Source organism: Clupea harengus, chromosome 25, assembly GCF_900700415.2.
Source record: "Clupea harengus chromosome 25, Ch_v2.0.2, whole genome shotgun sequence".
Classification (NCBI taxonomy): Eukaryota; Metazoa; Chordata; class Actinopteri; order Clupeiformes; family Clupeidae; genus Clupea; species Clupea harengus.
The window spans coordinates 5,789,334-5,802,150 of NC_045176.1; the positions used below are offsets into that span (position 1 = coordinate 5,789,334).

General features: G+C 46.1%; 1 protein-coding gene across 1 annotated transcript in view; it reads left to right on the forward strand.

The window, feature by feature from the left end:
* Nucleotides 1-1,952: 1,952 nt before the first annotated feature.
* LOC105891305 (SH3-containing GRB2-like protein 3-interacting protein 1) overlaps nucleotides 1,953-12,817 on the forward strand; it is a 19,274-nt gene continuing 8,409 nt past the window's right edge. The window contains exons 1-13 of the mRNA XM_042703696.1: nucleotides 1,953-2,304; nucleotides 4,604-4,667; nucleotides 4,872-4,896; nucleotides 5,057-5,113; nucleotides 6,157-6,289; nucleotides 6,455-6,474; nucleotides 6,605-6,883; nucleotides 9,577-9,601; nucleotides 9,839-9,908; nucleotides 10,217-10,302; nucleotides 10,483-10,563; nucleotides 10,706-10,780; nucleotides 11,248-12,246. Coding sequence (XP_042559630.1) covers nucleotides 2,295-2,304; nucleotides 4,604-4,667; nucleotides 4,872-4,896; nucleotides 5,057-5,113; nucleotides 6,157-6,289; nucleotides 6,455-6,474; nucleotides 6,605-6,883; nucleotides 9,577-9,601; nucleotides 9,839-9,908; nucleotides 10,217-10,302; nucleotides 10,483-10,563; nucleotides 10,706-10,780; nucleotides 11,248-12,246 — 1,924 coding nt within the window. The 5' untranslated portion in view covers nucleotides 1,953-2,294. The remainder of the gene's footprint in view (nucleotides 2,305-4,603; nucleotides 4,668-4,871; nucleotides 4,897-5,056; nucleotides 5,114-6,156; nucleotides 6,290-6,454; nucleotides 6,475-6,604; nucleotides 6,884-9,576; nucleotides 9,602-9,838; nucleotides 9,909-10,216; nucleotides 10,303-10,482; nucleotides 10,564-10,705; nucleotides 10,781-11,247; nucleotides 12,247-12,817) is intronic.

Consider the following 12,817-nt stretch of genomic DNA (forward strand, 5'->3'; position numbering starts at 1 on the left):
CACCAGCAGAGACATGATATGTAAACTAAATGATAATCATCTGCGATAAGAGATCTTGAGAAGCCGGCTCTCGCCGCTCTGATGGTAAAAACAGCATTTCCTCCACTATCGGCATTCCATGTTTGAACTGCCCATGGGAACATTCCATGTAGTAAACACAAATCTGCACGTATGTATATGTTCCTGGGACTCCCAAAACTGATCTGAAACCAGCTAGTTCTCCAACACTGCTGTGTGATTTCATCTCAGCCAAGGAGGCACCGCTGACCCTGAGTCAGATTAAACCGGAGGTGGATCGAGGAGGTGGATCACGGCCTTCTGTGGGGTGATGATGTTTGTTGATTAGGATCTCTTTGGATGACAAATCCCCCTCACCCCAGGACTCCGGCTCTGCTGACATCATGGTTATAACCCACCCATCTGAATAAGTGAAATGCATGCATGAATGTTCTTTTGTTTATGCAAGAATATACTTTACGAAATCTGCTCTACGCCAAAATATGTATATAGGGCCGGTAATGTAATTGCATATTAAAAATTCTCTTAACTCATATTCTCTTCATACATTTCTTGTTAGTCATTTTTTTTAAGAATTACAATTGACCACATACAGAAAAAACATGCCTTCAATAAACACAAACCTTGGTAGATGATAACTGTAAATTACAGAGGATGTAGGGACTTAAATACTTTTGCTTCCCTCTAGTGGCAACAATCGTGTACTACTAGAACTCAGTTCTCAGCTCTGCTATTTTGTGAGATGCAAGTCAGGGACTTTTTCAATATGCCAAAAAGATCAGCCATTTATTTTCACAGGGAACAATCAACTCCTGTAGACAACATATTTTCCACATACCTAAAGCAAATACCTAAATGCATTCAGCTGCAGAGGAGCTCACACAAAGGCTGTGATATGAAATAATATTTAATTATGTATGCCTTTTAGTATTTTCTGAACATTTCACACTGAAATCTTCAAATATACATTACAACTTGAGGATCCAAATGTCAGATGTTCAAAGTGCCATCATAATTCCTCTTGGACACCTGTCTTTTCCATATGTGAGGTTATGTGTCTGACACATTGGCAGTGCTGAATATTGCATTTACAGGAGGTGTGTTTAAAGGTGCATTATGTGCAAAACTGATTCTTCTGGCCTTTAATGTATTTGTTTACATCTCACCAGCTTTAGTTTACTGTAACACTCTACCCATACTAGCACACAACTAACCTACTACTCGCTTGTGTATCTTCTGAGCCTTAAGAGTAAACAGTGTAGAGGTTATAATCACTGCTGTCACAGCTTAAGGTGATTACTGTCCCTCACTTGGCAGCACTCCAGCACAGGCAGAACTTCTGTTTTCTTATCCCTGTGTTATATAAGACTAGCATGTCCCCAGGAGATATGGGGTGAAGGGATAAGATGCCAACCACAAACACTCGCGAGCACACACACACACACACACACACACACACACACATTCAGCTCCACGTAAACAAAAACTTAGTTAATCTCACTAAACCACGCTACACATGCTCTCTCTCTCTCTCTCCCTCTCTCAGGATTGAAAAGGAGCAAATATTCCACCTTATTTTCACTACCCTTCTCTAAAAAGCTATTTGCATTGAATAATATACTCCAAACTAATTCCAGGTTGCCATAATGGTGAAGTGTAGTCTGGAACCAACATACTTGAGGTCATTTGTTTAGAGCGCGCGTGTGTGGATGTTTGTGTGACGGATAGCTAGATGGTCAAAAAGCGAAATTTAAAAATGTGCTTGTGTTGGTGGGATAGAGCACGTCTGCCTTCTGCTGTGCACCTGTAAAACAATTTGCCCTACGCGAGACATTAAGCGACAAATACCATGTGACAAAAGTACAGCACCTCTCCATTGGCTCAATGGAATGTGACATCAGCACATCGCCCTCCTTCTCTCCCTCCCTCTCCCTTCCATTCCTGCTTCTGGCTATCTCCCATACATCCTCTCTCGCTCGCTCGCGTCTTCCCTCTCGTGTCCTCAGAGTCCCCCCCTCTGTGATGGCGTGCGTGTCTACTGCTGCAGCGGCGACCGGGGCCTAGCCGACGGCCTTGCCCCTGTCTATCATAACCTGGCGCTTACAAGAAGTATTACTACCGAACGCTGAGGGTTGGCGCGAGATCTGCACGGGAGAACCTGCCTACTCCCTGCCTGCGATTTAGAATTATGAGCAGTTCAGCATCCTCCCTTGCTCGCATTTGCACGTCCATCTCCCTTCAGCTCTCGTGAGACTGAGGAATGAAAATCTGCAATCATGATGGAAGGTATGCCAGACTGATGTACCCATCCTCGTATTATGTTTTTATTCCGCCAACAGTTTCGAGACTAATCTCTGATTCGTATTAATCTTGCATCGTAGCCTACAGTATACTCGTCCCTGATTAATGGTATCCCTGCAATATAACGTCAACACAGCTGTAGCTCACCCAGTTGTACGCATTTTTCCACTCTGGACGAAAATAATGAAGAGATGTTGTACAGTGCAAAGGACATCAGTGTTAGAGATGTGCGATTGTGTTCGTCAAGGTTGCCCCTTGAAGGCAATTAAGGGCGTTGTAATGAGGTTGTTTCTTTCCTGACAAACAGGATGAGGCGTCCTCTGCTCGTCCTTTCGTAGTTAAATGCAGCATTTAGAGGTTTCAGGACTAATAAAATGTTACACTCATCTACATACTAAATGCGTGGGTGACTGCATGGAAGGCTGCACTTGGACAGTTAAGGAGTGTCATGTAAACGGTCACATCTCTAATTATCCGAAATGCTCTCCAAAACCTTCGCTGGAGGTCCAGCCAGATGGTTAGGTTTGTTGTCTTTTTTAAAATATGGACTTGTAGAAGAACTGCAGTCTACGAGATTTAGCTCATTTTAAAATAAGGGTGTTTGACCATAATTAGTCACATCCTTTTATATTTGATATTGAGTTCCTTTACAGTAAGTCTCCCACGTGGTTTTGAATACGATCAATCCAAACCTATTTAGCAGAAGAGAATGTGTCGAACAGATCTGCCTGCATTGTGTTTTGGTGGCTGGTTTGTTACTCTGTTTTACATTGCTGTAACTAGTTAAGTATGGTGACAGATCCCAGGTGTGCAGTGGTGTGTGGGTGCTCCACTTGTGGGGTGGGCAGCAGACTTACAGTATAGCTGGTTGATGCTTCTGAAATGGTCGGTAAGAATGTTTCTTTTTGGACTGCTAAGCACCACTGCAGTCTTTAAGGTGCCTTTAAGGTGACTTGATAGCCTTTAAAGTGATTTTGCCAGTTGACATGACACCTCGAAAGGGTATTAGAGTTCAACTTGTTGCATTGAAAAGCAGCAGTGGTTCCCAAACCTTTCATGGCTGGCCACCCTTTGACCCCAGCCCACTCATATAGCCTATTACCTGTTTTTAATAGAAATAAAAAAAACACAGATGCCCATGAGCAGTTGTAGAGCCTTTCTTAAACATCGTTTCTACATTTGAACAGTTAAACCTTTTCAGTTTAATTTAATCGATCAGTTAAACTGAAATATTTGCTCAGTTATACATTTCATTTGATCAGAGCTCAAATCAGATTCGGCCAGATCAATTTCGGTTTTATAGTTGTATCGTTTCATTCTTTGGTCAGTGGATTCATTATTAGGGTTGCTAACCCTTCTAACATATAGGCTAAAAATATAGGCTAAAAAGTAGGCCCTGAACATATGAAATAAGTATACATTGGCTATAAAGTCATCCCCAAATAGGGGAGTCACAGGCTACTATGCATCATGTGACCAGTAGCTGGCTGTTTAGGGTTCCTGGTTTTCTTTTTTCGCCCTCAACTCTTGACACTTTGGGAACCACTGATCTGCAGAAAGACACAACATGATGGCAAACTCTATGTCTGCATTTTCGTGCATTTTCTGTGCTGTATCACTTCCCTCAGGAAGAACTAGTTTAGTAGGAGGTACTGAGGAACTGAGCTCAGGTTACTGCTCATTTGGTTAACCACTCATATTAGATGAATAAACAACATAGATATGGATGCAGAAGGCGTTGGATCTGCTACTGTTTGCTATGTAACTGTTGGTCCAGAATGACTGCTGGGGTTGTCAAACCCTGACCCTAAGGGCCTGTCTCACCATCTGCCGTGCTGTGTGTGTTTGGGGGTGTTATGACACGATTAGGGGTATGGCCAGCACTGGGGGGCATTTGCATAGGGATGTAAACACAGTGAGATGGGATGTTAATTATGAAATAATCACCTTAGTTATTTCGGCTTTGTTTTATTTGTCATCCAAAACTAATACTACTAACACACTGGGGGAGTTATCACAGGGACCCGTCCAGTAGCTGTAATAGCTAAGAGCCCATTGGTACTATGCTGCAGTCAAAAGTGAACGTCATGTGTAGTAGTCATGAAGTACACCTCATTAAGAGGTCAGTGGAGTGAATACGTTTTAGTTTGAATTGTGTGTTTAAAATGATGAAATCTCTCTCCCTCTGTCTGCCTCTTTCTCCCTTACGCTTTCTCTCTCTCTCTCTCTCTCTCTCTCTCTCTCTCTCTCTCTCTCTCTCTCTCTGTTCCTGTCTTACAATCAGGACTGAAAAAGCGCACCAGGAAGGCATTTGGTTTCAGGAAGAAAGAGAGAGACAATGACTCAACGTGAGTGTGTCCGCTGGCAGATTGACTCTTTTATGTAATTGCATAGCAGCACAATGGACCATCTGATGTAAATGGTTCCGGGAAGTATGGCTTTTATTTTGGCGTATATATCTCGAGTACCCTTTGAAGGCAAGGAGCATACTGAGAACATGTCACGCAGGGTACCCTCATCTCACACCACTTCTCTCTCTCTCTCTCTTGCAGGGGCTCACCTGACAAAGAGAAATCTGTACGTATATCAATCAGCAGGGGGTTCATCCCTTGTTCACAGATTATTTTATATCCTCCCGTCTGGGTTTGCTGTATGGCAGTCTGATTAGAGGTCTTTGTGTCATAATCATGGCCACCTGCACATTAACCACCCAGTGTTTGTTGTCTCCCACTCCTAGAAAAAGACCAACGGAGCTCCGAACGGATTCTATGGCGAGATTGATTGGGATCGCTATGTGAGTGAATTTATTTATTTTATTTGTTGTCTACCCAGATTGCCTGTTGTTTTCTACACTAGCGCTTCCAGCCCTTATTCACTGTGTATGCAAGGGTCTGGAATCATCCTATTGGTTTCCTGTTTGGCTGTCGGTGCTGTTGATTAATGTCAATCCATGTTATATTGAACGTGACTGGATCAACTCCTCTCTCACGTCATGAGCTTTGAATTCATGGCAGTGTGAGACTAGATAGAAACATAACATCCTTTACCTCAGCGAAGGCCTATTTAGCACCCTTTACGTGACGAGAGGTCAATGTTCTCAATGTTCTCAATGTTCTCAGTTTTCCATAAATTCATCCACATAAATTCAGGCAAAACAGATCCAAATATGTTGCCCCCGTGACAGCACCTATGTCACAGTTGGATAGTAGCAAAGCCCCTCACCACAGCACATTGCTGGGCATGTGTCACAGTTTAGTCCCAAGATTGTGTACGTTCTCCAGTGGCACTATGTGGCAGCCTCTGGGGCACTATGTGGCAGCCTCAGGGGCACTATGTGGCACTATGTGGCAGCCTCAGGGGCACTATGTGGCACTATGTGGCAGCCTCAGGGGCACTATGTGGCACTATGTGGCAGCCTCAGGGGCACTATGTGGCAGCCTCATGGGCACTATGGGGCACTATGTGGCAGCCTCAGGGGCACTATGTGGCAGCCTCAGGGGCACTATGTGGCACTATGTGGCAGCCTCAGGGGCACTATGTGGCAGCCTCAGGGGCACTATGTGGCACTATGTGGCAGCCTCATGGGCACTATGTGGCAGCCTCATGGGCACTATGTGGCAGCCTCTGGGGCACTATGTGGCAGCCTCAGGGGCACTATGTGGCAGCCTCAGGGGCACTATGTGGCACTATGTGGCATCCTCAGGCTGTTTATTCTACTGCATTCTAAACATTAAAATACCTGCAACCTACCTTTCAATGGAGAGACTTGAGGACACTGCATTTATGTCCCCTGTTCTATTTCGCCATAGCATGACACAGATGTCTATGTGTTCTCAGACCTCCCCTGATGTGGATGATGAAGGATTCAGCATCAGACCAGGGGACCAATCAGAAGATATCCTTTTTAATTGTGCTTTTGCTACGCTGGATACTCGCAGGACAGTTGTCTTTGTTTGTGCTTGGCTTAATGGCCTCTTCAGCTAAAAGCAATGGACATATTTCTCCCAGGAGAGATCAGCAGAGAGTATTTTGATCTTTTTTACACATACAGAGGTGGGATTTCCTTGGAAGTGATTCACAGCACATGCCCTACCACTTAGTAAATGGCTATTAGTGTCTCCATGTGTCTGATTAGGGAACTGGAAAAAAAAGAGTGTGTTTAATTTCAGGAGCTGTTCCAGAAAGTCTCTCTCTCTCTCTCTCTCTCTCTCTCTCTCTATCTATCTATCTATCTATCTATCTATCTATCTATCTATCTATCTCTCTCTCTCTCTCTCTCTCTCTCTCTCTCTCTCTCTCTCTCTCTCTCTCTCTCTCTCATAATTCTTTATATGCCGTGTATGTTGGTGTATATACAGATCCCAGTAACCTCCTTGACCAATCCACACGTGCTCTTAAAGCCAAGGCCGTCTCCTCCAGTGAGTCTGAGGGGGAGGAGGACCACCTGAAGAAGTTTAAGATCAGGATCAAGCCCCTGCCCTCCGACAGCTCCAGCTGCTCCGTGCCCACCATGGATGAGCTAAAGGCTTCGGTGGGCACCTTGGCAATCTCACCCTCACCCCTGGTAAGTGTTGGGGAGATCACGCACAGACACAGCGCTAGAATAACACTTACAGTCCCGTCGGTACCTGATATGATTTTCACGTGTCTCCTGGTTATTTTGTTGTTAACATGATGTTGTAAAGATCCCGTCCTCAACGCGTGTCGCTCTCTCGTTTTCTCTCTGATTTCCCCACTCCTACTCGCGTCGGTTTCTGACAGAGAAAAAGCCCGGTAAGCTAAGCTAAGCTAATGTCTTCAGGCATCTTCTGACTTTGTCATTCGTCCTCCTCATGCTGTAACTGTAATCACTCCAGCCAAGATGGAACAAGTTCATAAGGATGTGGCCGTACTGCATCACTCTGCATCCTGTGCTAGATGTGGCCGTACTGCATCACTCTGCATCCTGTGCTAGATGTGGCCGTACTGCATCACTCTGCATCCTGTGCTAGATGTGGCCGTACTGCATCACTCTGCATCCTGTGCTAGATGTGGCCGTACTGCATCACTCTGCATCCTGTGCTAGATGTGGCCGTACTGCATCACTCTGCATCCTGTGCTAGATGTGGCCGTACTGCATCACTCTGCATCCTGTGCTAGATGTGGCCGTACTGCATCACTCTGCATCCTGTGCTAGCACAAGTTCATAAAGATGTGGCCGTCCTCCATCACTCTGCATCCTGTGCTGGCCTTTCATGACATATCTAGATGTACTTCCTTCCAGATCTTCATTATTTGTCATAATCGTGCTTGTTCAATGCAATGGATACAACCAACCGCTTCAGTCATCGCTATGTATTGCCAGTATTTGATCACCATGGTATCACTACTGATGGGTTTCACAGAGTTAGCACGGTGCCGTGGCTACTACTAGCATCCACTGCTTGCATATAGTCTTCATACTGACATTGAATTTCAGTTGCTGTTGTAAACGTTGGTTATGCTGTCTAATGGTCCTAATCTAATGCACGGGCTCACGGTATGCATGGTTCGCACTTCATTGTTTTTAGTTTTTTTTCAACTGATTTAAACTTTTTTATTTTTTGTATTTGTTTGATCCATCAGTCACTCTCTGATCAGGCCTATTGCTTCATCACTCACTCTGATCAGGCCTATTGATCCATCACTCACTCTCTGATCAGGCCTATTGATCCATCACACTCTCTGATCAGGCCCATTGATTGATCACTCACTCTCTGATCAGGCCTATTGATCCATCACTCACTCTCTGATCAGGCCTATTGATCCATCACTCACTCTCTGATCAGGCCTATTGATCCATCACTCACTCTCTGATCAGGCCCATTGATTGATCACTCACTCTCTGATCAGGCCTATTGATCCATCACTCACTCTCTGATCAGGCCCATTGATCCATCACTCACTCTGATCAGGCCTATTGATCCATCACACTCTCTGATCAGGCCCATTGATTGATCACTCACTCTCTGATCAGGCCTATTGATCCATCACTCACTCTCTGATCAGGCCCATTGATCCATCACTCACTCTGATCAGGCCTATTGATCCATCACACTCTCTGATCAGGCCCATTGATTGATCACTCACTCTCTGATCAGGCCTATTGATCCATCACTCACTCTCTGATCAGGCCTATTGATCCATCACTCACTCTCTGATCAGGCCTATTGATCCATCACTCACTCTCTGATCAGGCCCATTGATTGATCACTCACTCTCTGATCAGGCCTATTGATCCATCACTCACTCTGATCAGGCCTATTGATCCATCACTCACTCTCTGATCAGGCCTATTGATCCATCACTCACTCTCTGATCAGGCCTATTGATCCATCACTCACTCTCTGATCAGGCCTATTGATCCATCACTCACTCTCTGATCAGGCCCATTGATTGATCACTCACTCTCTGATCAGGCCTATTGATCCATCACTCACTCTCTGATCAGGTCTATTGATTGATCACTCACTCTGATCAGGCCTATTGATCGATCACTCTGATCAGGCCTATTGATCCTTGATCCATCACTCACTCTCTGATCAGGTCTATTCTTTCTTCCCTTTTGCTGAGCTCAGAGGCGAAGTCCGGTGAGTCCAACCCACTTGTACCTGAACAGCAGAACTGTCTTTCTTTGGGACACATGTACACATACTGTAAACCAGTGGTTCTCAACCTAGGGGTCGGGACCCCAAGTGGGGTCGCCAAACATTTTTTGGGGGTCGCGAAATGATCTTGCTGCCCTGTGCATTAACATATTAGGCTTTGACATGCTGTATAGTCTATCAGAAATGGTGTTTTCTACATACAATGAAAACTAATATTGTCTCAGCAAGCAGTCTCATCATTCAAGATTAGAACTGAATTTAGACCTATAATATCCTGTCAAAATGTGTGGGGGTTTGCGAGACTTGGCAAATGGATTTTACGGGGTCCCCGGACAAAAAGTTTGAGAACCACTGCTGTAAACAATGGTCCCAGCAGTTCACCCCAGCACAATGACCCTGCATGTGGCTAGCCATGCTGTTGCATCAGATGGTAGTCACATGTTCCACCTCAGGCTTCATGCTCGCATAAAAGTCCTTGTGGTGATAGATACTCTTCAGTTCTTGGGCCTGTGCTGTTTTCTCATGATTAAGGTCTCTGCTTGGTCACATTTCTGTCTTGACAGATTGTGACAGAGACTTTTAATCACCCTTTTGAAACCTCTCTTAACGTTATCCCTGTTTCTTGCTACAGGGTCAAATGAGAAGAAATGTCTCATGTGAGTCCATATTTCACTTGGTTCAATGTTCAGTGACATAGAAATAGCATATAGACACCCCGTGGTTCTGCTTTCATCTTTTGAGTGTGTCTATAACCTAGTGTATAACACTCAATTCTACCACAACATTTTTAAAACGTGTAGATGTTTAGAGATGGATGGCAAAATAGATCACGGTAGAAAAACTACCCAGCTGTAATGAAAGTGAAGTGCTGAAATCGAGTTAATTCCCCACAGGCGAAGAGATAGCCAGACCCAGACGCTCCACACCCACACCTACGCCGGGTCCTGAACCAGACACACCCAGGTCAGCCCATCACAGCTCACATGTCTTGTCGTCTTTATAGCACTCACCCATTTACATTTACATTTACATTTAGTCATTTAGCAGACGCTTTTGTCCAAAGCGACGTACAAGGGAGAGAACAGTCAAGCTAAGAGCAATAAAAAAAGCATGGTGTAACAATAAATAGAGTAGAGCTAAAGTACTGTGTAAGATAGAGAATGGGAACCGTAGCCAGTTCTATATGTTCATTGTATGATGCTATGTGCTAGTTCTGGGCTTAATTATATTTGTATGGGGTGATCTGTAGACTATTTGGTCTTACATTGCAGCAAAAGATCATCAGAGAATACCAATGCTTTCTTCGGTCCACCATTGGAAGCCAGCTTTGACACTTTTGAAGCACAGCACTTGGAAGGTATAATGTTGAACTGGATAATTACATTTTTTTTTTTTTATTATTATTTGTGGTTCCCACAGTGAACTTTATACTTTACTCCTTCATTGGTTGGATTCAAATGAATAGGTTTACCATCTGGAAAAAGAATTGTTTTTATTTCCATGAAATAGACAGTGAACTGAACTGTTCAAATTTCAGTGTTCACTGTGGAGCCAGACTTCTGGTGTCAGACAAGAATTCAACCACCCTCACCGTTGGCCAGACCTTTTCCCTCCGGAGGTAACTCATCATCCATCTATCACATAGGTCTGCACAGATTGCAGAGATCCTCAGACAGACAGACAGAAATAAATATTGTGTATCGATTAGTGTGTTTGCACGTGAAGGATCTCCCAGTAAGCTAGTGGTTGCTTGTTTGCAGCTCCTCCTCCTCTTCCTCCGAAGAACGTTCCACCAACGCCTCCCGAACGACCCTCCAGTTCTGTCGGGTCCTCAGGTACAAATGAACACCTGTACACATCTGCAGTCTATACTGAACACCTGTACACATCTGCAGTCTATACTGATTTGTCTCAGAGAAGAAACAGAAAAATCTTAACACCGTTCGTTTTGTAAGCCCAATGTCACCCATGCTGTACCTTAACATGGTGAAGGGCTTTGTGGTTAGAACTGAAGGTACCCATTGATCATCATGCAAAATGGCCGACTACAGTCTCAAATTCAGTACTTGTCTCAGTCCAGAATGCTGACTGCTGTTGCAGTGTAACTGAAGTTTGTTGCAGGGTGCACTGACAAAAACTTTCCAGAAAGGTTTCACATCACAGAAACCCAGTGATTAGAGTAATTCCCGCACATTGCTAAAGTATTAAAAACGGCTGCCTTTTTGAAAGTTTCTGTCCTATCAGAGAAACGTCGGAGGAAAGTGTTTTAGATGGTAATTAGCGCTTCGATGTTCCTTCTCAGGTTACTACAGCGTGGTGCCAAGCGTAAGGGCTGACAGCTCTGCGTACTCGGACATCTTGCTGTCAGAGGCTCAAGTGGCGTCTCCCATCCCTGACCTGGACAACGTCTTTGGTCCCCCCGACACCCCGAAGCCTGTCGAGGACACATTTCAGTCAGGCTGGGCCAGCTTCGCCGGGGGTTCCCCCACCCGACCCCCACCTCCCGACGAGCCAGCGCCTCCGCCTCCTTTCTTCTCCCCGCCCCCCGACTCCCCTCCCCGTCCGGTATACGCCTCCTTCCCACCTCCAGACTCCCCTTCCCGTCCGGTATACACCTCCATCCCTCCTCCAGACTCCCCTCCTCGTCCGGTATACACCTCCTTCCCTCCTCCCGACTCCCCTCCCTCCCTCCACGCCTCCTTCCCACCCCCCGACTCCCCTCCCCGTCCGGGCTACGCCTCCTTCCCACCCCCTGACTCCCCTCCCCGTCCGGGCTACGCCTCCTTCCCACCCCCCGACTCCCCTCTCTCTCCGGTCCGCGCCTCCATCCCTCCTCCAGACTCGCCCCCTCCATCTCCTCCGTGCGTCTCCCCTGCCCCAGACTCGGCCCCCAGCAGCCCTCTGGGCCCCCCTCCTGAGGCCCCGGCTCCTCCGCTGCCCGCCGCCTTCATCCAGGAGGAGTCTTCCCCTGATTTTCCACCACCACTCCCTCAACAGCAGGAGGAGGAGGAGGAGGAGGAAGATGATGACGAGGTGGAGGAGGAGGTGAAGGAGCTCTCAATGGGCTTCTCCTCGCCATGCCTGCTTCCTCCTCTACCCGCGGAGCGCTCCCCCCTGGCGGGGGCCCCCCTGCCCCTGCTCCTCCGGCGGACCCCGGAGCCAGTGTTGGGCTTCCTGAGGGAGGCGGGGCCTGTGTTCATCGCTTCGCCCAGAGAGTTTAGCCCAGGACTACGGGGAACCCCGCCCCCTCTGCCGCCACTCACCTACAGGAGCGTGGTGTCCTCTCCAGCACCAGGGAGCAGTGAGCACACACCCACACACACACACACACACACACACACATACATACACTCACCTACTCACACTCACATACACACACACACTCTTTCTTTCACTTTTGCACACACGCACATAAACACACACACACACTTTCTCTCTCTCTCTCTCTCTCTCACTTACACACACACACACACTTTTTTTCTCTTTCTCTCTCTCTCTCACTGACACGCACACACTTTCTTTCTCTTTATCTCTCTCTCACACACACACAAACACACACACACACACACACACACACACACACACACTCACACTGACACACCCTCAAAGACACAACACCATAACATTAACATTTAATAGAAGTGCCTGTGATGCAGATGAGTTAATGTGAAAGGGAAATGTGCCATTCTCCTCAAGGCCACACACACTCACATACACACACACACACACTTTTCTTTCACTTTTGCACACACACACATAAACACTCACATACACATACACACCACACACACTTTCTCTCTCTCTCTCTCTCTCTCTCACTCACACATACACACACTCACACACGCACACTTTCTTTCTCTTTCTCTCTCTCT